We start from the raw sequence: 22,563 nt of genomic DNA on the forward strand, positions 1-22,563 counted from the left end.
AGAGTCTTTTAAATCTGCACATGGTATTCAAGGCACGCATTGCCACAGACTTCAATAAAAGGAACAAAAACTGTCTTTCTTACACTGTAAGTATTTTGGAGAATGAAAAATTAGACACAGGTTTTTCTCATATTTCAAGAGCAGAGCAAAGGATATGTCTTAATAGGGAACAAAGTGCATCTTTTCAACTTAAGGGCAATGCAAAAGTGTGAGGGGTTTCAGCTTTTCCTTGTGTTACAACTGCAGCATGGTAACCACTTTTCTGTGGGTTCATTCAACAGCAAAAAGGAGGGTATGTGTGTTCACATGCAAGGCCACCTATGTGGACCTGTGCATGGTATGGAGAGAATGGACAAGGAGAAGCTTTTCTCCCTCTCTCATAATACCAGAACAGGGGTCATCTGCTGAACCTGGAGGGTGAGAGATTCAAAACAGATAAAAGGAAGTATTTCTTCACACAATGCATAGTTAAACTGTGGAACTCCCTGCTCCAGGATGTGGTGATGGCTGCCAACCTGGAAGGCTTTAAGAGGGGAGTGGACATGTTCATGGAGGAGAGGGCTATCCATGGTTACTAGTCAAAATGAATACTAGTCATACTATTCTCTCTAGTATCAGAGGAGCATGCCTGTAATATTAATTGCTTTGGAACACAAGCAGGATGCTGCTGCAGTCATCTTGTTTGTGGGCTTCCTAGAGGCACCTGGTTGGCCCCTATATGAACAGACTGCTGGACGTGATGGGCCTTGGTCTGATCCAGCATGGCTTTTCTTATGTTCTTATGATTGTTAGTGCTCTGTTGCCCTCAGTCCTAGCAAGGTGTCTGTTACATGGCGAGGTCTTGTGTAGTTGACCCTGTAGTCTGTCTTTAAACTTTAGGTCAGATGAACCCACAAAAAAGGACTCCCATGCTGTAATATCTAAAAGGCATCAGATACTACAAAGAAGATGACGACATTTTGAATTGCTAGCTTATGACTATAACAGAGGGGGTAGCCTTGCTGAAGTTTGAAAGCTTTTTTAAAAAGGTGCAGAAGGCTTTATGAGCACTTCCACTGTCAAACAGCAAATTACCCTGAAAAGTACGACTGAAAAGATTAAAAGTAAGAAAAAAGTTCACGTATTGAAAATTATAATGATGCCGTGGCCAAGACTATGGAAGTAAATTTTCAGATGGTTAGAAGTGGTATTGTAGATCTGTCATCCCCTCATTCTACACTTGGTCACTTTTCTGTCCCACTATAGTGTCCGGTTAAACCAGGTTCAAGTGCTTCTTTGGTGCTTCATGCTGTACCCTGCCACCTCAGAAGTATGGCCAGCTGTGTCTGTTGTGTTCTGTTGTGTTCTGTTGTGTTCTGTTGTGTTCTGTTGTGTTCTGTTGTGTTCTGTTGTGTTCTGTTGTGTTCTGTTGTGTTCTGTTGTGTTCTGTTGTGTTCTGTTGTGTCATTTGTGGGCATCTGTTGGATAAATGATGAGATCCAATCAGAAACCTTGGACCAGGGTTGCTTGCCAGTCGCTGCTGCAGCCTGAGCAGCCCCCTTCTCTGCCGCCGCCGCTGGTAGGCCTCTGTGGCCTCTGCGGCCTCTTGGAAACGGGGGACTGCCAAGATGGCCATGGGGGTTCAAGACCAGTATGAGCCTGTGGCAGAGATCGGCATTGGGGCTTATGGCACTGTCTTCAAGGCCCGAGACCTGCAGAGTGGCAAGTTCGTGGCTCTCAAGAATGTTTGGGTCCAGAGCAACGAGAACAGGCTGCCACTGTTGACCGTGCGTGAGGTGGCGCTGCTGAAACTGCTGGAGAACTTTGACCATCCCAACATTGTGCAGGTAATGGAAGTTTGCACGACAACGCGGACCGAACGTGAAACCAAAGTAACACTGGTGTTTGAGCATGTGGATCAGGACCTGAGAGCATATCTGGATAAAACTCCGCCTCCTGGCCTACCAGCCGAGGCAATAAAGGACATGATGCGTCAGTTCTTGAGTGGCTTGGAGATCTTACATGCAAACTGCATCGTTCATCGTGACCTCAAGCCCGAGAATATCCTGGTAACCAGTTCCGGTCAAGTCAAGCAGGCTGACTTTGGCCTGGCTCGTATCTACAGCTGCCAGATGGCTCTGACACCGTTGGTAGTTACCCTTTGGTACCATGCGCCAGAAGTGCTGCTCCAGTCGACCTACGGCAGTCCTGTGGACATGTGGAGTGTTGGCTGCATCTTTGCGGAGATGTTTCGAAGGAAGCCTCTCTTTGGCAGCTCTGAAGCTGACCAGCTGGGCAAGATTTTTGATCTAATTGGACTCCCATCTCAGGAAGACTGGCCTCTAGACGTGTCTCTGCCGCACTGCGCCTTCGCTGCTCGCCTCCCACAACCCGTTGAGAAATTTGTACCGGAAATCGAGCTCCGGGGGGCCAAGCTGCTTTTGGAAATGTTGACCTTCAACCCTTACAAGTGCATCTCTGCCTTCAAATTACTGCATCACGAGTACTTTCAAGACAAAAGGGCCATGGATGGGTAGCGTCCGTGCAGTTGCGGGAAAGGGAAAGACTGGGCAGAAGACTTGTGTGTGTGTGAGGATGATATTGTACCACACGAAGGGGTTCTGTCTCCAAGCATCCTGGGTGTGCTGGAAATTAAGGGTGGGCATGATAAGAGTGCTGCCAGCGCGCATTTAAGAAAAAAGTGCGTGTTGTGGGAAGTGCAGTGTTCTAAATCCGTCCCACCTTGGAAACGGTGGGATTTTTCATAAAATCTCCGTGCCACCTCATACCATACACATTTCATGTACTGAGGTAGATTCTCCCCCTAGGTGTTCTTGCAGGTCCTGGTTGTTCATAGTAGGGCCCAGTTTGAGGTATCCTCACTCACGTCATCTTTGGATTCTTTGCCAAAAATATCTCCTGTGGCTTTTCTTTCTTTCTTTTTTTTACTTTTATGACCGTTTACACAATGATATTGCTGCCTTTATCACATTCCTGTGGCTGACAGTGGGTATTCAAGCCTTGCCTTAACTTGTTACGGAGCTCCGTAAAAATAGCAGAGGATATTTCTATACCAATATTCACAATTTTTTTTAAATTGTGTGGTTAAGGACAAAGGGTGTCTTGGCGTAGTAATTAACAACGTCTGGTTTTGATTCTAGTCCCTCTTTTAAAAAAAAAGAAAGAAAGAAATAGTTCTAAAAATGACAATTTTCAATAAATAATATGGATTGTGGGGGCCAGGCAAATTAAAAAAAAAAAAAGAAACCTTAGGGGTGTCAAACGAGGGCCAGATACTACATCAGTGTCACTTGGTCTGGCCGGGCCATGCCTTGCCAGCCCATTTCGAGTGTGTGTGTGGCTGCCTCAGCTGGCTCACGGGCCGGATCCAGCCCTTGGGCCTTATATTTGACACCCCTGCCTTAGACAGTCATAAAGCCACCTTACAGACTGCAATTCTGAGTTTGTGGAAATGCTTCCTGAATGGAAGATTTAATTCAGGCAGGAACAGTGAACTGCTGTTTGAATGCTTTGTACCAAGCACCAGAAGAGCAGTTATTTGTGGTGGGAGATATTTGTATCTTCTGTAACTAAAGAGCTACAGGTTTGGCAAGGTGATTCTTTGCAAAGTGGGCACAGCCGTAATGTGAACACAGCCCGTCTGTCTGTCTGTCTGTCTGTCTCTCTCTCTCTCACTCACTCTCTCACACACACACAGAATTCACTCAAATATACTGCGATTGGCAGTAGGGTCTTCAGGCCAGCAGCTTTGAGCCCTCGAGGAGTGACTGTCCACTGGCAGCACGTGCAGAATGTGTGAGAAGTGAAAAATGGAATTGTCTTCCAGGGAGAAAAAATGTTATTTTATTACACTCAGTCTGAAGCATCTTTTTCCCTCTGTTGAGCTGGCACAGGCTGCTATAAATTGGCAGGAATCTGCTTCACTGAAGGTTGTTTCCACGGCTGTACTTGTGTCCTTCAAAAATGTCTGTTCATGACAAATGTCATTATGTAGGTATAGGAAGTGAATTTGGGATGATGTCATAGTCTGCAAAGAGTTCTAAAATAATGCTACTGAAAAAGAAATAGATCTTTACTTGTACTGTCTGTGTATATGTAATTCATGCATGCTGCTTATTAGGTGTGCCCTGCCACTTTAAAATGTGCAGGGCTACATGCTTGTCTAATGGTGTGTCTAGAGGTCTCATATCTGGTCTCAGATTCATATAACCAGTGGCATTTTTAGGGGTGAGTGCGATAGCTGCCCCAGGTTCAGCCCGGAAGGGGCGTACAAGCACTACTCGCTTGAAGGAGCCCTCGTGTTGCTGTGGCACAGCCAGTTTACCTGCATGTAAACAGGAGTGAAATAGAAGGGGGTGTGGAATGAGGTGCCACTCCCTCTGAGAAGCCATGCCAGCACTGTGGCATAGACAGTTTGCCCACATGTAAATGTGGGCAAGCTGGAAGAAGGTGTTTGCACAGAGGATGTGGGCAGTGCCGTTTCTAAGCTGGACCAGAACCAACGGGTTGAAATTAAATCAAACGAGTTTCCATGTAGACATTAGGAAGAATTTTCTAGCGGCTAGAGCGGTTCCTCAGTGGAACAGGCTTCCTTGGGAGGTGGTAAGCTGTCCTTCCCTGGAGGTTTTTAAGTAGAGGCTATAGCCATCTGTCAGCAATGCTGATTCTATGACCTTAGACAGATCATGAGAGGGAGGGCATCTTGGCCATCTTCTGGGCATGTAGGGGTCACTGGGGGTGTGGGGGGGAGGTAGTTGTGAATTTCCTGCATTGTGCAGTGGGTTGGACTAGATGACCCTGGTGGTCCCTTCCAACTGATTCTATGATTCCCCTGAATATCAGTGCAGGCAAGCTGGAAGTGGCCTTGAGCTGCTGACATCGCAATGGGAATGACCTGCCGCCAGGGGTGCCCTACATAAAACATGGCTTGGGTGTAGTTAGGCTACTGCATGTAGCCTATTTCACTTCAGCGCTGCATTAGGACAAACACACACAGCTATTCAATATGCAGGATTCCTCAAGTCCAAATCTTGGTAGCGCTGGGGAGCTGATCACTCCTGCCAATTGTGAGTATTAGGTTAGAGTCTTGGTAAATAATTTCGGAGTACAGTCAGAGGGAAGCTTGTCCATGTGTATTTAATCATATGGGGTAAACACACCCTCTTTTGGATTGACAGCTTCTCACCTAAAGAGAGCCCAAATGCCTTTAAGTGACGAGATGATAGCAGTGAGTTTGACAGGTACTTGCTGCTGTATTGATAGAACATATACCCAAGTGAACATCACCTGTTGATTCACCTATGCCAGATGCACACTTCAAAGCACTTTGCTTGCGAATGTAACTGGACTTAGTCATGAAACCTACAGAGACTTCATACAATCTCTTTAAAATGTGGGATGCGGACATTATTTTTGTGTGCTGTTCTCTGGCTTTTTCTCAGATAGCTTTGCAGATGACAACCCTGTTTTGACATCTCTCTGTTTGTTCTTCAGCTAAATGCTGAAGAAAAAAAGTTGTTGATTTGCTTTTAATAATGTCTAGACTTTCCCCCCCACTGATATCAGGTGCCGCTCTGTATCGACTCATCAAATTTCTTAGTGATAGAGGCTGGACTGAAATGTTGTCAAGGCAAATGCATAGTGAATAGCATCAGTCTGAAAGAAGGTGAAGATGACTTCCTGGCAAAAGCAAGACAGATAAGAAAATATGGAGCAGCTGTGGTAGTTATGGCCTTCGATGAAGTGGGTCAGGTCAGTACCGATGTCTTTTTGTGCCACTGGAGGGTCCCAACCCATAATCTGGGTTTGCTGAAATAAATGAGCAGAGCAGGTATCGGGTCAAAGCAGAACAGGAACATTTGACAGGGCATATCTGACATCCTTGACTTGGGACAGTTATAGGGATGCCTATTACCTCCTCAGTTATTGAGCTCACTGGTATCCTTGAAGGGGGGGTACAAGGTAATTAAGACATAAGTTAATGAAGCTAGAATAAAGAAAAAAGACAGTCAACAACAACAACACAAATTATTTGCTACATTTGAACCTCACTGTTCCTGTGAGAGCTCATATTAGTAGCTGAGTCCTGATCTCAGCTAGAAGTAAGGGCCCTCAAAGCCAACAGAGAGGTTTTCAGCCCCTTTTGAATCTTCTGTGAAGTTGGAGCCAGGCAGGAAGGGCATTCTAAAGCTCTGGGATAACCACTGGGACAACCACATGTGAAGGCCAGTCTGTTGCCCCCATGGGTATTTGATGGGCCTCTGAGGGTGATATTGTTTTGTGTAGGTAACAATATCCTGGATTTAGACCATGTAGGGGTCTGCCCGTGGTGCAGAGTGGTAAGCTGCAGTACTGCAGTCCAAGCTCTGCTCATGACCTGGGTTCGATCCTGATGGAAGTCGGTTTCAGGTAGCCTTTCAAGGTCGACTCAGCCTTCCATCCTTCCGAGGTCGGTAAAATGAGTACTCAGCTTGCTGGGGGTAAAGGGAAGATGACTGGGGAAGGCACTGGCAAACCATCCCGTAAACAAAGTCTGCCTAGTAAATGTCGGGATGTGATGTCACCCCATGGGTCAGGAATGACCTGGTGCTTGCACAGGGGACCTTTACCTTTATGGTATTATAAGGTAGGTAGGTACAGATGTGTTTCCAGTCTAAAATTTATAGTGCTGGCTTTAGCTTATAATAATGTAGGATATTATAAGCTAAAGCCAGCACTTTAAATTTTAGACTGGAAACACATCTGGCATTTAGTACCAGATGCTGAATTGCCTTCATGGGCAAACTCACTTATAATGCATTACAGTAGTGTAATCTGTGGTGGATGATAGTGGCAAGATCTTGATCATCTAGCAGAACGCACAGCTGGCAAATCAGCGAAAGCAGGTGTTCCACGCCACCGCCATCACCTGGGGATCCAGGAACACTCCCAATCTGTAAACTGTGTGAATCTATCTAAAACAGATTATTGCTGGTCTCTGGGAGGTTTTTACTGTCTCCTGGACCCAGTCCGCCAGCCCCACCTCAGCAGATTTAAGTAGCAGGAGGGGCAAGGGTCATACAAACAGGTGGTAGGTCTCAGAATTCCAAGAATCCTTTTCACGTCAGACGGCACAAGCTGAATGGTATCCCACACAAATGGGCCATCCGATCCTGGGGCCATCCGATCCTGTTGCTGCTGATGTAAAGTCCAAGTTGGAATGGATTCAAGAGATTTTATCTGCAAATTGCAGAGCAATCCTCCTCCTCTCGTTGGTCAGAATCGAATAGGTCCCTGTCCACCTGGAAGGGTTTTGTGGGTCTACACTGTGTGGATGCAGTGGTAGCGGGAAAATATTGCTTCTTTGCTGCCATCTCTGATATGGAGTATTATTTCAAATGAGCTCTCACCCATGCCTTTTCAGCTTTGTCCTGGTCCTTTTTTTACTGTTCTAGCTGTCTCCCTTGTCTTTTCACCATCTGCAGCCCCTCAGTTAACCAAGGGGCTGCCTGGGCTCTTTGACCTATATGTATGAAGGTCTGAATAAATGACTGACAGAACTGACTTAAGAGTCCGGAATGTGCTTGGGGGAACAGGATCAATGGAATCTAGATACTTACCCAGCTTGCGAAATACCCCAATGTTTCAGGTTACCTGGGAGACTCCCAGTCCTGCCATGATCCGTGTCAATCCTTCTGCCGACCTGTAGTACCTCTGTCTTAGTTGGATTAAATATCAGTTTATTAACCCTCATCCATCTCAACTGCCCCCAGGGACCAGTTCAAAGTTTCCTCATACTCCCTGGGATCTGCTGGAAATGCACAAGAGAGCTGCATATCATAGACATATTGGTGACAACCCAGCCCAGATTTCAGGGTGACCCTGCCCACCAATTTCAATCAGATGTTAGAAGGCACAGGGGACAAAATGGAACTTAGTGGGACACCAAAGGCCAAGAGGCCAAGCATCCGTTCCCTTGCACCCCTTTCTGAAACATACCATTCAGGTGGATCGAAACCATCAGAAAACAGTGCCTCCCAGGGTTGGGTTTTTTTTTGTGTGTGTGCGTGTATGTGGCTGTTAAGTCAACAGCTGACTTATAGTGGCCCCATGGGGTTTGCAAGACAAGAGACGTTCATAGCTGATTTTCCATTGCCTGCCTCTGTGCAGCAACCCTGGCATTCCTTGGTAGTCTCCATCCAAATTCCTTGGTAGACTCCATCTTGGTAGTCTCCTTCTGCCCATCACCTGGCGCAAGTCATCCACTAGGGCATCCCAGGCCATTTCAGTCTCATAACCAGGCCTGAAACCAGATTGGAAAACAACAACAACCTGAACAGTGCTTTAAATGTAGATTAAATAAAATGAAGCATGCCTGCCTCAATCTGTAACATGTATAATTCCTTCCCTTACTCATTTTATTTTTTAGGCCACAGAAACAGAAGAAAAATTTTTGATCTGCCGCCGAGCCTACCACCTTCTGGTTACCAAAGTGGGCTTTAATCCAAATGATATAATTTTTGATCCCAACATTCTGACCATCGGTACTGGAATGGAAGAACATAACATGTATGCTGTTAACTTTATCAATGCAGCTAAAACCATAAAAGTGAGTCTGGGAGTTTTTTGTTTTTTTTTAACATGGGACGTTTTAGTTCTACTTTGTTTGGGAAGGGAAGAAGCCGAATGTAATGCATCACAATATAAGTGGTGACCTAATAGAAAAATAGCGCTTTCTGTACTCTGCTGGGTCCATATCATTCCTTCCCATAACTAAAGTATGACAAAAGTAGATAGTAGCCTAAAAATAACAGATAATTAACTGCATTGTAAATATACTGATAATAATTAAATGGAGCAATATTTGCAAGGTGTTGGTACATTAGCCAAAGGCCTTTGACAAGCCATGTGAAAACTGCCTAATTTAATTAGCACAAGTTCCATTATTGGCAACGTATTCTGACTACTATAAACAGGATTTTCTTGAGGCTCTGTTGAATGTCTTGTGTTGGGGTAGCTATAATTTTAGGGGGGAATTTGGTTCTTTTTTGTGTGTTTGTTTGTTTGTTTGGGTGTATAACCCTGCATCTTTCTAAAGCCAAGGAGGGAAAAAGAGGGTTTAACAATATTTACTTATCTAATTTAACCAGTCAGGTAAATTAATATTGGGATTGGACAGATCATAAAACATTCATGCAGCAATTTACATGTGGGTGTTAATTTATTTATTTATGCATATATACTTTCACAACCTTTTATTTTGTCTGCCTTGTGGGAATTTTGTAATATATGAAGCAGCCTTGAGTTGCATTTTGAAGCCTTAAATTGGGTTCGTTTTCGTGGCTTCTGTGCAGTCCCACATGGGGACTGCGCATGCGCAGGGCCAGCCACGGAGATTATAAAAGCTTATGGAAGAGTTCGCTCCCTAGGAGCGCCCCCCCTCTCTCTCCAACGACCGATCTTAACTGTCGTTCCCTGCTCAACTGTCGTTGGGGAGAGGGGGGGGCACTCTTCCCTCAGTTCTCTTTCTGCCGCCGCGGAGAGAACAGCGTTAACAGTTATTCCCTAAACTATCTGAGGTAAATCAAATTAACTGAGGGAATAAAATAGAAGAGTTTAACAAAGAAATGGCGCTTTTTAAGAAATGTAACACGTGTGGCACAAAGATGGCATCGAATGACGAACACCAAGACTGCCTCATATGCTTAGGAGAAGGCCACATAGTAACGTCATGCAGATCGTGTGCATTACTGACAGACAAATGTCGCCGAGATCGAGCAAGAAAATTAAAAGCAGCATTATATGAGAAAGCCTTCCAACCTGATGGAAAACCCCCAAATAACCCATTAAATAAAAGAGCTGCCGAGAACCCCAAGAGGGCTTCATCTGAACCTCCGGCAAAGAAGCATAAAGAAAAAACAAAACACTTATCAAAGGGCGCAGATACAGTAAGAGAGGGCTCTACCAGTTCAGCGCCAGTGGAACCGGCCAAAACCACAGCTCTTGGAGAGGGACTGAGGGACATCGAAAGATCTCCCTCCCCGTTAACACGCTCACCGAGGCATCGGGAGCCATCCAGGAAAACCTCTAAGTCTCCGAGGGACATATCCAAGTCCCCCCATACTTTCCTACCTATAGAAAGGGGGCGTACCCCATGTAAGAGCCTGCAGACTGCGGCAGCTACTGCATTAAGGCTTCCTCCTACACCATCACCTTCGGGGGTGGAGATCAGTGATTCCTCTTCAGCTGAGGAGGAATGGGAAGCACCCGATAATTTAGCAACCGACTCAAACCAAATACCTGAAACAGGAATTCGAGGGTGGGATCCTCGCCTCCAGTTCCAAGGCTGGAACCCGTGGGCCTTCTATCCACCGCCGTGGTACGCACCAGGTCCATACGGCAGCTATCCGTACGCCGACGTCTACAGTCGCCATGACGATGACGAATTCCGACGCCAGGCTAGAGGCGACGGAGGCCGACGTCATGCAGTGAGCGACGCTCACCGACGTCAAGACGTCGACTTGATTGGCAGACAGTCTGGATCGGCTTCGAAGGCAAGAGGCCCACCTAAACAAAGACGCAGGGATTCAATACCCATGCCTGAATTGGGATGCGAGATCCCTACGCCATCGACGTCGACAGCAGCTGACGTCGGAGACACGTATGATTCGAACTCAAGGCGCAGGCAAGTTTTCGAAGAGGGAGACTTCTCAGACGCAGCTGACCAAATATCAGAAAGGGGTTCGGAGGACATGTATGCTCCCTCCCCAAGAGACACGGGGGGGAGTCCTGACCCAATATCGCATATGGAGGACATAAAATCGTTCTCAGAACTTTTACACCGTATGACCAAATCGCTGGGGCTAATGACCATACAAACAGACCCCAAACCATCAGACCCCATTATGGGGGTGTTATCTAAATCTGATCCAGGTGCAACAAGGTTGCCAATGGTCCAAGGGATAAAACAAACAGCTATGGCCACTTGGGTAAAACCAGCATCAGTGATAGCTTCCATTAAAAAAATAGAAAATTTATACGGAGTAGATGAGGAGGAGGGACAGTTTTTATATAAACATCCCCCACCAAATTCAATAATTACGGATGTATTAGCAGCAAGATATAGATACGGAGCACACTCCACTCCTTTAGATAAGGAAGGACGCAAACTGGACAGCTTAGGGCGGAAGTTTTACTCCTCAGCGGCCCTGGGCATTAGAATAGCTAACTTTGGTGCACTGTCAGGCCGCTATCAAATGTCATTATGGGATAGAGTAACGGAAATAATAGAGGACTTACCTGAAGAAAAAAGATCCCTATTGAGGTCCATACAAATAGAAGGGAAAAAGTTGGGCAAGGCGCAGATTGCTGCAGCCAGACACATGGCAGACTGCTCAGGCAGAGCCATGGCCTCGAGTGTGGTACTCAGAAGGCATTCTTGGTTACGGGCATCATCATTAACTCTTGATGTTAGAGCCAGGGTTGAAGATATGCCTTATGACACAAAAGCCCTATTCTGGGAAGATACCGATGAAGTACTGCATAACCTTCGAAAACAGAAGGCTACTGCAAAATCATTGGGAGTAACTCAACAATCTAACTCATCATATAGACCTAGACCTTATAATAGACAACCTTTCTATACTAATAGATTTAATAGAAACCAATTCTGGGGATATCAGAAACAGCAACAATCCCAACAATACTACCAATCCAATCCTCACCAGGGAAAAAGATATAACCCCAGAGGAAAAGGTAGGAAGGGGAACTACACCCCACAAGAGCAAACTAATAAGAAAGGTTCAGCATGACTACAAGAGAATATAGCAATTGTTAATGGTTCTTCAACTACAATGTTTGGTAACCGTCTCTCTAAATTCTACAGTAAATGGCTACAAATTTCGCAAGACTCATGGGTGTTAAGTATAATACAACAAGGATATTTTATTGAGTTTTCTTCCTTTCCTATAAATACATATCAACCCCCTGTTACTGGAACACCACAACCGGAGTTATTAGAAGAGATCAACTCCCTGTTACACAAGGGAGCAATTCGAGCCCTCACACCCAAAGAAAGTCAAAAAGGATTCTACTCCCGATATTTCTTGATAGAAAAAAAGGGAGGAGGGAAGAGACCCATCTTAGATCTCAGAGCACTTAATAAATTAGTACTAATACGCAAATTCAGAATGTTATCCCTGCAACAAATATTACCCTTACTATCTCGACAGATGTGGTTTGCAGTCTTAGACTTAAAAGACGCGTATTTCCACATCGCCATACATGCAGAATGTAGAAAATATTTAAGATTCTCATGCGGGGGAATCAATTACGAATATACAGTGTTACCTTTTGGATTATCTCCAGCTCCCAGGGTATTCACTAAGGTGATGGCGGAAGTGATAGGTCACCTAACACTGTACTAACCAGCTCCCATTTTGAAAGATTTTTGAGGGGATATGTAAGCTGGGAGAAAAAAAATTCCAACAGAGAATAAATTTTCTGTGTGACAGAATGCAAAAAAACTGAATGATGAACATATGAAGCTGCCTTATACTGAATCAGACCCTCAGTCCTTCAAAGTCAGTATTGTCTACTCAGACCAGCAGCAGCTCTCCAGGGTCTCAGGTTGAGGTCTTTCACATCACCTACTTGCCTAGTCCCTTGAACTGGAGATGCTGGGGATTGAACCTGGGACCTTCTGCAGGCCTATGTTCTGAAATAAGGATCCTTTTTGAGCCTGTGGGAACATTTGGAATTACATGGTATGATGGGCACAGCAACAAAATGGCTGCCACAGGAGGTGGAGCCATCCACAAAATGATTGCCATAGCTTAACTTCAGTAAAGCAGAGTAGATCCTTGCGCTGTGGTGGCAGCTCCCAAAGCAACATTTTTAAAAATCTTCACAGCCAATCAGAAGCCTTGCTGGGAAAAAGCCCTACCTGGCCCCAACCACTTCCTAAAAACACTTGGTGGTCACCAAAAAAGGTCCCATATTGCTCCAGGCACCACATTGGAGACCCCTCTTCTGAGACATTTGTCAAGATGTGGTTCATCCTTCTGTCAGAACTATGCGGCTTTGTTCCTGTTTGCTATTAAGGACCTGCTTCATGAGTTCATTAAATTGCCCTTATGCCTTTTTACAGGGAAGAAGATTTTATGAGATTTACGAGTTTACGAGCTTACTAATACTTCATTTTGTTGTTGTTAGGAAACACTACCCGGTGTCAAAATAAGTGGCGGTCTTTCCAATCTGTCCTTTTCTTTTCGAGGAATGGAAGCTATTCGAGAAGCAATGCATGGGGTTTTTCTTTACCATGCAATTAAGGTAACTGTATGCTTTACATACCATGAGATCAGAATATATATGTTGTCATATTCATTGAGTTGCATCTACCATTCTGCTCAGCTAAGGGTGGAGTTTTCTGTCCGTGTAAGGTTCCTCCTGTTGATTCAAGAAGCTCCTCTGCTGGTAGGACCTGCCTTGCACCTATTCAATGTATCATCCTTAGAGTGATAAAATATAACACTGAGAGCCAGCGTGGTGTAGTGGTTAAGAGTGGTGGTATAGAGCAATGGACTCTAATCTGGTGAACCAGGTTGGTTTCCCCACTCCTACATATGAAGCCAGCTGGGTGACCTTGGGCTAGTCACAGTTCTCTTAGAGCTCTCTCAGCCCCACCTACCTCACAGGGTGTCTGTTGTGGGGAGGGGAAGGGAAGGTAATTGTAAGCTGGTTTGATTTGTCCTTAAGTAGTAGAGAAAGTCGGCATATAAAAACCAACTCTTCTTCTTCGCTCCCCCTCCCCGTTTCCTTAGTCTGGAATGGACATGGGAATAGTGAATGCAGGGAACCTGCCAGTATATGATGATATCCATAAGGAGCTTTTGCAGTTATGTGAAGATTTGATTTGGAATAAAGATCCAGATGCAACCGAGAAGCTCTTGCGTTATGCTCAGGTAACTTTTATATTTTATCTTCATTTTCAAATCAGGCATGAGCCATAACATTCAAGCACTGATGCTGGAAGAATTAAAACATGTTTTCATGAATTGGTTTTCCACAAGTGAATAGGATAATTTGTCTTAATAGAGCCCAAACTCCAACAATTATCATTAAATATGCATACACAACCCTGCCCCAGAGTACATTATGCTGTTGTATTGTCCAAGGTAAGCAGTTTTGCACCTTAGTCAGGGCCTGGATGGGGAGGTACATCCCCTGGGAAATACTGCTGTTGGAGACCAGAAGCCTTGGCTCTAGTGTGCCCTGGCCTTGGTGGGACAAAAGATATTTCTGAGGGAAGAGGGTGGCTAGATCAGAAGAAGATTCCCGGGGGGTAGTGTCAGCTGGGAGTATGCTTCTGATCCTCCATCCCCTGAATCTTTTCTGCTTCCTAGCAAAGGCTGGGATACATAGTTTTTCTTGAAGATCAAAAGCTGACTTCCAGCTGATCTACAATGATATATTATGAACTCTATTACCATACTGTAATATGCTGATAGCTGTTGTTTTGGAAGCCTATATATGTTGTTTCTTTATACCGGTTATGTGCTGTATATTCAGTGTTATTTTTAGTTGAGTGTACGTACTGTCATATTCCTAGAGTTACTAGGGAGAGCTGGGAGCAGGGACATGGAGAGTGAGACATTGGCTGCATTTCTACGATGCATTTCTGGGGGAAACCCAGGATTGATGCAGGGTACCTCTTGGAATCGCTGGAAACTCTATGCTAAAACTGTAGAGTTACTGGTGACTCCAATAGCTATCCAATGTCAATTTCAGGTGTTCCCTGGAAGTAACAGAGCAACGTAGCAAATGTCGCCAGTTTAATTTTTTTTTTCTCATGCCATTGCTCAGAGTAGTGGTGGGCCAAGAGGGCTGCCATTGATAGGCAGCCCTTCATCATCCAAGGTCTGAGGCTAACGTTGCCAGCTCCGAGTTGGGAAATACCAGCAGGTTTTCGAGGTGGAGCCTGAAGAGGGCAGTATTTGGGGAGGGATCTCAGCAGGGTATAATACCATAGACTCCATCGTCCAACACTGCTATTTTCTCCAGGATAACAGATCTTGGACATCTGGCAATCAGTTGTAATAGCGGGAGATATATAGGTGCCACCTGGAGGTTGGCATCCCTACCTGAGGCTGAGGAATGGAGCAGCCTGTAGGCCTCAAAACAATCTTTCTCTCTCACACAGACCTCCAGGCCTTGCAGCTAGTTTTTCTGTGGACTACATTTCCTGGGCACCCTTCAAGCCTTAGGATTGGAGTGGGAGAAATGGAGGAAAAAACCAGGAGCTAATTGCTGTTAATGAGGCAGAGTCTTGAGAGGAGTGCATATAAGAACCTGTACAGGGAACGAGGGCATTCAGTCCCTTGAAAGTGGGTTGGCACTGTGAGACTTCTTTTGATCCCTCACCCCAAGGGTGTGTGTGTGCGTGACCTGATCGCTCACCCCAAAGTGGGGGTGAGCGTGACCTGAAGGGAATTGGGTATCAGTAAAGTGGTAGGAATCCAGTCAGATAGTCATGTTAGGGAGCATCGTTGTTCTCCAGCTTGAGTCCTAGGTGCCTGTTTCCCTCATTGACCAGATTGACTTTCACAAAGTTTTATGACATCAGATAAATGTAAGTGACGGGTGGAGACAACAGTGGAACCCCTTTCCCAAACAGAGCAAAACAAGACGAGCTGCTCTGTTAAGCAGATTAAATGTTCTAGTTCTGTAAGGCTTTTGATTAATTCGTGATTCATTACGTGACATAACATAAACTGTGGCCATCAGGAACTGTAACAAAGCCAAATTAATTTGTTAGATTCTTAAAAGGAATTGCCACTAGGCTGGCCAGGCATAAATTTAAATTAAATTCCCAGAAAAAAAAAATCTTAACACTTCAGTCCTTTCAGCATTTCTTTTTCCATTCTTGGGGCATTTGTGCTTCAATGCCTTCCCTCATTTAGAAGCAAATATCATTAACTTTCTGTTGCAGAACAGTAAGCAGCCTATTCTGATCAGCCTCCATATGTCATGAAGATGGTTTGGAAATGGATCAGTGGAAACTGTATGTGAATTAGTAGTCACTGATCTAGATGGGAATGGAGTGGTTGATTTTGGTACACATCATTCTAAAATATACCTCAGTACCAGTGTGCCATTTTACTATGTGACTATCTGTCCTCACATACACTCTTTAATAAGTAGCTGCCATCTGTAGCCCAAGGCTGTGGGCTACAGGTGCCAGCTGTGCAGGGGAGGGGCTGCGGCTCAGTGGTAGAGCATCTGCTTGGCATGCAGAAGGTTCCAGGTTCAATTCCCGGCATCTCCAGTTAAAGAGACTAGGCAGGTAGGTGATGTGAAAGACCCCTGCCTGAGTCCCTGGAGAGCCGCTGCCGGTCAGAGTAGACAATACTGACTTAGATGGACCAAGGGTCTGGTTCAGTATAAGGCAGGTTCATGTGTTCAGATTCTGAGAATTAGAACTGTGGAGGTCTCTCTCTGGATGTCATATCCAGGAAGATTTTTTAAATGTATTTCTTCATTGGCTCAGGAATATGACTCTAATATCACTCTGTATCATATCCAGTGGAAAATAAACTGTTGGTCCTTTCACTTGCCGTAGTTGATGGTACCAATGGCTAGTTTTGCTTCACTTTTCTTACAGATGATTTCCTCTGTGTCAGAATCAGTGGTGAGACCAGATTTTGAAAGCTAGCTGTTTCAGTTCCAATATCCCTGTTTTGATTTTGCTTCTTGGAAGAAAAAAAGGTTGATACCTTTACTAGGTTGATACCTGCACACATAGTATTTGTGAGACTTATACTAACCAGTATTACAACAAGAACCTATTATACCAGATGTTTGAGTAATTGAGAATAGAATTTACAACATATACACATGCCTGGTTGGGTTTGAACTGTTTGTATTTGTATTTGTATTCATTAATGTATTTCTGTAAATATGTGCAAGTTTACAAAGGGTTTTAACTAACCACTGATGAAGGCCCCAAAAGCCGAAATGCGTTTGGTATGTGGTTATAGTTATCAACCTCATGAAATGCCATTTTGCTATTTTAATGCTTTTAAATAATTTTAACTTTTATATAGCGCTTCTAATAAATTATATTTTCAGTATTTATACACAGACTTATATATATTTTCTTTTCACCCAGCCTTGGGTACCCAGCTTTTAATTTTGCTTCTCCCTTGTGTGAAATAAGCCCACAAGCCTTCATTTTTGCATCAGATTTCCCCTCCCCTCACACCGATGTTCCTCATTAAAATCAGTGCATTTTCAGTGTTGGTTTTGCTCCTGTTACGGGTAATGTCAGCATGGCATGAGAAGCACAAGATTAATCAATGACAGCAGCAAAGCTGAAGCTAACAACCTCATAACTGACAACATGTAAAATGAGGAAAGATAGGCTAGGGCAAAAACAACAACAACAAAAAACAATCTGGTAAATTTTGGGTTCAGGTTTATTGGGCCCAATTTTTTCTAGGAAACCCAAAATAAGCCGAATTCCCATACTGGTAAATATGGGAATTCGGGTTATTTTTGGGTTTCCTGAAAAAATTCGGGCATACATGCATGTGCATGTGGAAATTTTTTCAAAGCTCCTGGGGGGCATTTTTTGAGGTAGAGCCCCCACATTTGCAGCATGGCTGCAAGGGACTCTCCTTGTTTGAGCCCCCAAGTTTAGTGAAGATTGGATCCGGGGGGTCTGGTTTTATGGAGTCTGGAAGGGGTTGCTCCCATCCTCCTTCTTCTACTTTTACATGACTTGGCTCTTAACAGCACTCAAGAGGTTCACCTGGCAAAGCTTGAAAATGGCCAGCCAGCATAAGAAAATTTAAAATACAAAGAAAGTGAGGCAGTTGCATACAGGTGGGATTTTTTTCCTGTTTAAAAATAATTTGGGTAACAGCAGCAACAACAAAAATCTTTATCTCAATTCTAGACCCATGCTCAAGGAGGAAAGAGAGTGGTGCAGACTGATGAATGGCGAAATTGCTCTGTAGAGGAAAGACTGGAGTATGGACTCGTCAAGGTGAATTTAGATGCACGTTTCCACATCAAAGCCAATTGGGATCAAAGGATGGTCCCTATTAACTTTAATTCTGTATGCTTTCTTACCCATATTATTAGCAAATGACAGCAGCAGCAGTTTGCTGTAAAAATACAGCAAACTCTGAAATAACTTGTTTGTAAAATCACCTGTGCCCTGACCTGGATGGCCCAGGCTAGCCTGATCTCTTCAGATCTCAGAAGCTAAGCAGGGTCAGCCCTGGTTAATATTTGGATGGGAGACCACCAAGGAATACCAGGTGGGTTGCTGTGCAGAGGAAGGCACTGGCAAACCATCTCTGTTAGTCTCTTGCCATGAAAACCCCAAAAGGGGTCGCCATAAGTCGGCTGCGACTTGAAGGCACTTTACACACACACACACACAAAATCACCTGTATTCCTTGGAAGAAAAGTTATTTGAAGAGAATGCTGCTGGATAGCGGCACATTTTTACAGTTTGGGGTTCTCAAAATGTCCAGTTTGCAGGCTTCCCGGATTTCTTCTTGGGATACATACAGACGTAGCCTTCAGATGATATATGTGGGAACTCATTTGTGAAGTCTCACCTCAAAGAACAAAGACCAGTGAAATTTAAAGATCACAGACTGATACATCCCACAGTATTATGCAAGTCTCACTAACCTTCTGAGCCATAGATGATAAAATGTGGAGTACCAGCTCACCCAAGGCAGACTTGCAGTAACTCTCGCAGTTTCCTAGATTCCTGTCTGAATGGTTGAGATGGATAAAGTTGGATTCCACATGGAGACAGACCTGTGTGGTTTCCTTGTTGCTGGCGTGGCTGCAGATAAAGTGTAGTGGCAACAGGGCTGCCATGTGGGTGGTTTTCCTGGCACAGGAAAGGAGGACTTTCTTTCCCCTTATATCCCTGCAAGGGAAAGGGCTAGAGGCTTACTTTAAAAAAGAGGGGAAAGGGGGGGGAGCAACCTCCTCCCTTTACTTTGTCCTGCTCACTCCACCCTCGGTAACTTTTTTGCATCTCAACTTTTGTTAATGTAATATAAATGACTTAATTGTGTATTGGTTTTAACTTTTTGGACACTTACGATGTCTGTGTCCTGCAACTTTTTCTGTTTTGTTAGCCACCTTAAATTTGCAGAGGTAAGGCAGAGTATACATTAAAAAAAACGTGTCCACATTATAGACACCGTAACATGTTAACATTATAGTTTTGTTTTCAGGGCATTGAGAAATATGTGGTTGAGGACACAGAAGAAGCCAGATTGAACAAAGACAAGTATCCCAGACCTCTGAACATAATTGAGGGGCCTTTGATGAATGGCATGAAAATAGTCGGTGATCTTTTTGGGGCTGGCAAGATGTTTCTGCCTCAGGTAAAGGAGAGAAGTGAAAGGTTTCTATTGGTCTTCCACAAATTATTGCTGAAAAGGGACAAATAAAGAGATAACAAACATCCAGACTGGGTCGCACCAATGGTATCTTCAGCCCAGTGGCAGGATCTGAATACAATAGGAATCTTCAGTGCTGTACGTATCCTCAACAGTTAAAGCTTAGGGCGTCCCTGATTACTGTGGAATGGATGCTGCTTTCATTGTGCTTAATAATTATAATAATTACCCTTATGTGTAGATATTAATCTACCTTTCCAGGATAAAAAACAATTCTGACTGGGCTAATTTGCAGAGTTCATTTCACAAGTGGTCCTGTAATACACAGGCAGATGCAAATGAGCTTGAGCTTCTACCTGCTGCATTAGCATGTCGTTGTTGTTTTGTTATATTCATTCTTGTTATATTCATTCATACTTTGGAAATGTGTTCATAGTTTACTTCCTTTTGTATGTTCACTTCTACAGCAAGGGAAAACATCTATTTGTTCTTTTCCCAAACCGCTAGTATTTTGTATGCTCTGCAATAACTTAGTAAATGTGAGCACTGCACGGCTTAGCTTATGTAGGCAGGCAGCTGTCTTGGGGGCAGCTTGATCAAAACATTGGCCCTGGGTTTTTTTTAGCAAATAGTCCTCCATAACAATGGAGAGAACCAGAGAGATGAAACTGGGGATAGACCTGATCAGCATGCAGTTACATTAATTGGGAAGGTTGAAGAAGTTATTTTACTTTGGAGCTCGCTAGTAGTCTTAACACTGGGGTGGGTGGCTGTTGCTGGGTTGCGTTTACTACCTTTAATTAAGTGTTTAAAAGGCTGTAGTTGCTATTTTGATTTTTCTACTCAGGTGATTAAGTCTGCTCGTGTTATGAAGAAAGCAGTCGGTCATCTCATTCCCTTCATGGAGCAGGAAAGAGAGGAAATGCGCGCATTGTCAGGAAGTACGGAAGAAGATGTAAGTTTGTCTGCTGTCGTGCGAGGTCTCTTAAAATGAATTTTCACTAGAGTTGTGTCAAGAAACCTGGAAACTATTTCATAATATAAATACCGATAAACAGGAATTCATATAATGCTGTTGCTGCAGCTTCTGTGCGTACAGATAGACCCAGTTGTGTAAGCTGCTAAAAATGTACAAATAAGCAGCTGGTTGCAATGTGCACAAAAAAATAGGCACTGTGACGTTTTGCCAGGAATGGTGGACACAAAGTAATGATTAGCTGTGCAGCATAGGGCTTCTTCATGGTCAATTTGGTGCAGAATTGGTTGGACTGTCTACTGGTTATTCCACAGACTTTCACCAAGAGCCAGCATGACATAGTGGTTAAGAACAGAGGACTCACACCTACACATTCCTCACACCTACACATGAAGCCTGCTGGGTGACCTTGGGCCAGTCACAGTTCTCTCCAAACTCTCTCAGCTTCACCTACCTCACAAGGTTTCTGTTGTGGGGGAGATGAAGGGAAGGAGATTGTAAGCTGGTTTGATTCTCCTTAGAAGGTAGAGAAAGTCGACATATAAAAACCAACTCCTCCTCCTTCAAACAACTTGAGGTATGTTTGGATGGATGGATAAAAACAAATGGGGGGGGGGTTGCCTGTGATGTCTTCTTCCACTTTAATTCTTCAAATGACACTCATACCTGCCTGCAGCAAACATTGATTTCCTCATGAATTTTGCCCCTTCTGTGCCTCCAAGGTGGGCAGTTAACTTCTTTGGTTTTTTAAAGAGCAGCTTGTACAACTATAACTTTCAACAATCATTTGCCATTGAATGTTTTGCTTATTACAAACCAAGTTGCCTCTTTTAAGCTGAAAAACTGCCCTGTGGAGGAGGGGAGGGTCCTTAATGATAATGTGGACATCCAACCAGTCTGTACTCTGCACAGCTTTTTCTGCTTTGCGCTGGCAGGACTTATTCCCTCCCAAGCTTGTTCCACAAGGGAAAATTGTACATGTGGCAACAATATGTTGAGTGCTGTTTGCAGAGCAGAGTGGTTCCTGCTTTTATCAGTGTCTTGTGTGCACCCCTTGGGAAGCATATGCCAACTTGACGTTCAGTTGCTTGGCCTTCGAAAGAACCAGTTACAGCTTCTGTGCTGTCGCAGAGGTTTTCCTCCCTAACAAGTGTGAACATGAAATAGCAGCAGTGGTTCTTCTAGTCGAAATGGTTGTGAAGGTTGGATTGGATTTAGTAACAGATTGAGAGTTTTATGCTGTTTTTGGGAGTCTGGTAAGAAAGTACAGTAAGGGGGGGAGGGAGGCTGTTGAAAACATTTTAAATAATCTACAGCTACCTCAGGAATATGTTTATCCAAAGAAGGGGAGGGTGGGAGTGACAGCGAGTGTGGAATTAGGCCAATCCTGTATTACTGCTTGCTGCTACTTGCTGTACGCTGCAGACTCGTATGAGAATTCTGGATGCTGCTATTGCTAGCTAACAGCACGCACACTCAAAGAAGGGTTCTGTTAGTCCCTAAATATACTTATTAACAACGAGAGAACATTCTGTCGTCCAGTCTTAAAATAAGATGGATATCTGCTGGCACGGATTCTCTCTGGAGTGCCGTTACCTCCAGAGCAGTAACCACAGTGCCAGAACAACAGCAAATAACGGAAGACTGGTTATTATGTTTTAGAACGAATGACTGTGTCTGCGGCCTTGTGCCAGAATCGAAATGTGAAAAGCTATTTGGTCCCGTTTCCAGTATTAAGAGTACTCCAATACATTAAATGCCTGAAATCCTCTTGTTTTGATACAGAAGTCATCTTAAGATCAAATGCGTGCCTAGGTCCATAGCACAGTTCTGTCTGGAGTCAGGTGCTTCTTCTTTAGTCGTTTCTATTTGCTAGTGTTAGGACTTCGATCACCAATTGTATCTAGAGTCATAACTACACCGTTCTATTATTCATTGCTTTCAGTTTGATTAAGTGAATTTGCCTTTCTGCTCTGGCCAGATGAGCTTTTACATGTGTCTGAATATAATACAGCACAGTGCTGGATAATACAGTCACTTGGCGTGGTTTTGCATATTCGTTTTTCCTAAACATCAAAATTTCAGGAAGGCAGAGGAGTTTAATCATTATAAACAGGAACCAGGAAATACTTTTAAAACGAAAAACTTACCGGAGACTTAACGGGTTTTTTGGGC

General features: G+C 44.1%; 2 protein-coding genes across 2 annotated transcripts in view; both read left to right on the forward strand.

Annotated features, from left to right (window-relative positions):
- The window catches only part of MTR (5-methyltetrahydrofolate-homocysteine methyltransferase), a 70,247-nt gene that overhangs the window by 30,921 nt on the left and 16,763 nt on the right, over positions 1 to 22,563 (forward strand). The window contains exons 15-21 of the mRNA XM_056853335.1: positions 5,566 to 5,751; positions 8,408 to 8,587; positions 13,192 to 13,308; positions 13,800 to 13,940; positions 17,936 to 18,025; positions 19,245 to 19,397; positions 20,260 to 20,367. Coding sequence (XP_056709313.1) covers positions 5,566 to 5,751; positions 8,408 to 8,587; positions 13,192 to 13,308; positions 13,800 to 13,940; positions 17,936 to 18,025; positions 19,245 to 19,397; positions 20,260 to 20,367 — 975 coding nt within the window. The remainder of the gene's footprint in view (positions 1 to 5,565; positions 5,752 to 8,407; positions 8,588 to 13,191; positions 13,309 to 13,799; positions 13,941 to 17,935; positions 18,026 to 19,244; positions 19,398 to 20,259; positions 20,368 to 22,563) is intronic.
- Positions 1,608 to 2,516, forward strand: LOC130480152 (cyclin-dependent kinase 4-like). Its single transcript, XM_056852592.1, has one exon. It carries the CDS (start codon positions 1,608 to 1,610, stop codon positions 2,514 to 2,516), a length of 909 nt encoding a protein of 302 aa, XP_056708570.1.

This window comes from Euleptes europaea, chromosome 7 (assembly GCF_029931775.1).
Source record: "Euleptes europaea isolate rEulEur1 chromosome 7, rEulEur1.hap1, whole genome shotgun sequence".
NCBI classification, from domain to species: Eukaryota; Metazoa; Chordata; class Lepidosauria; order Squamata; family Sphaerodactylidae; genus Euleptes; species Euleptes europaea.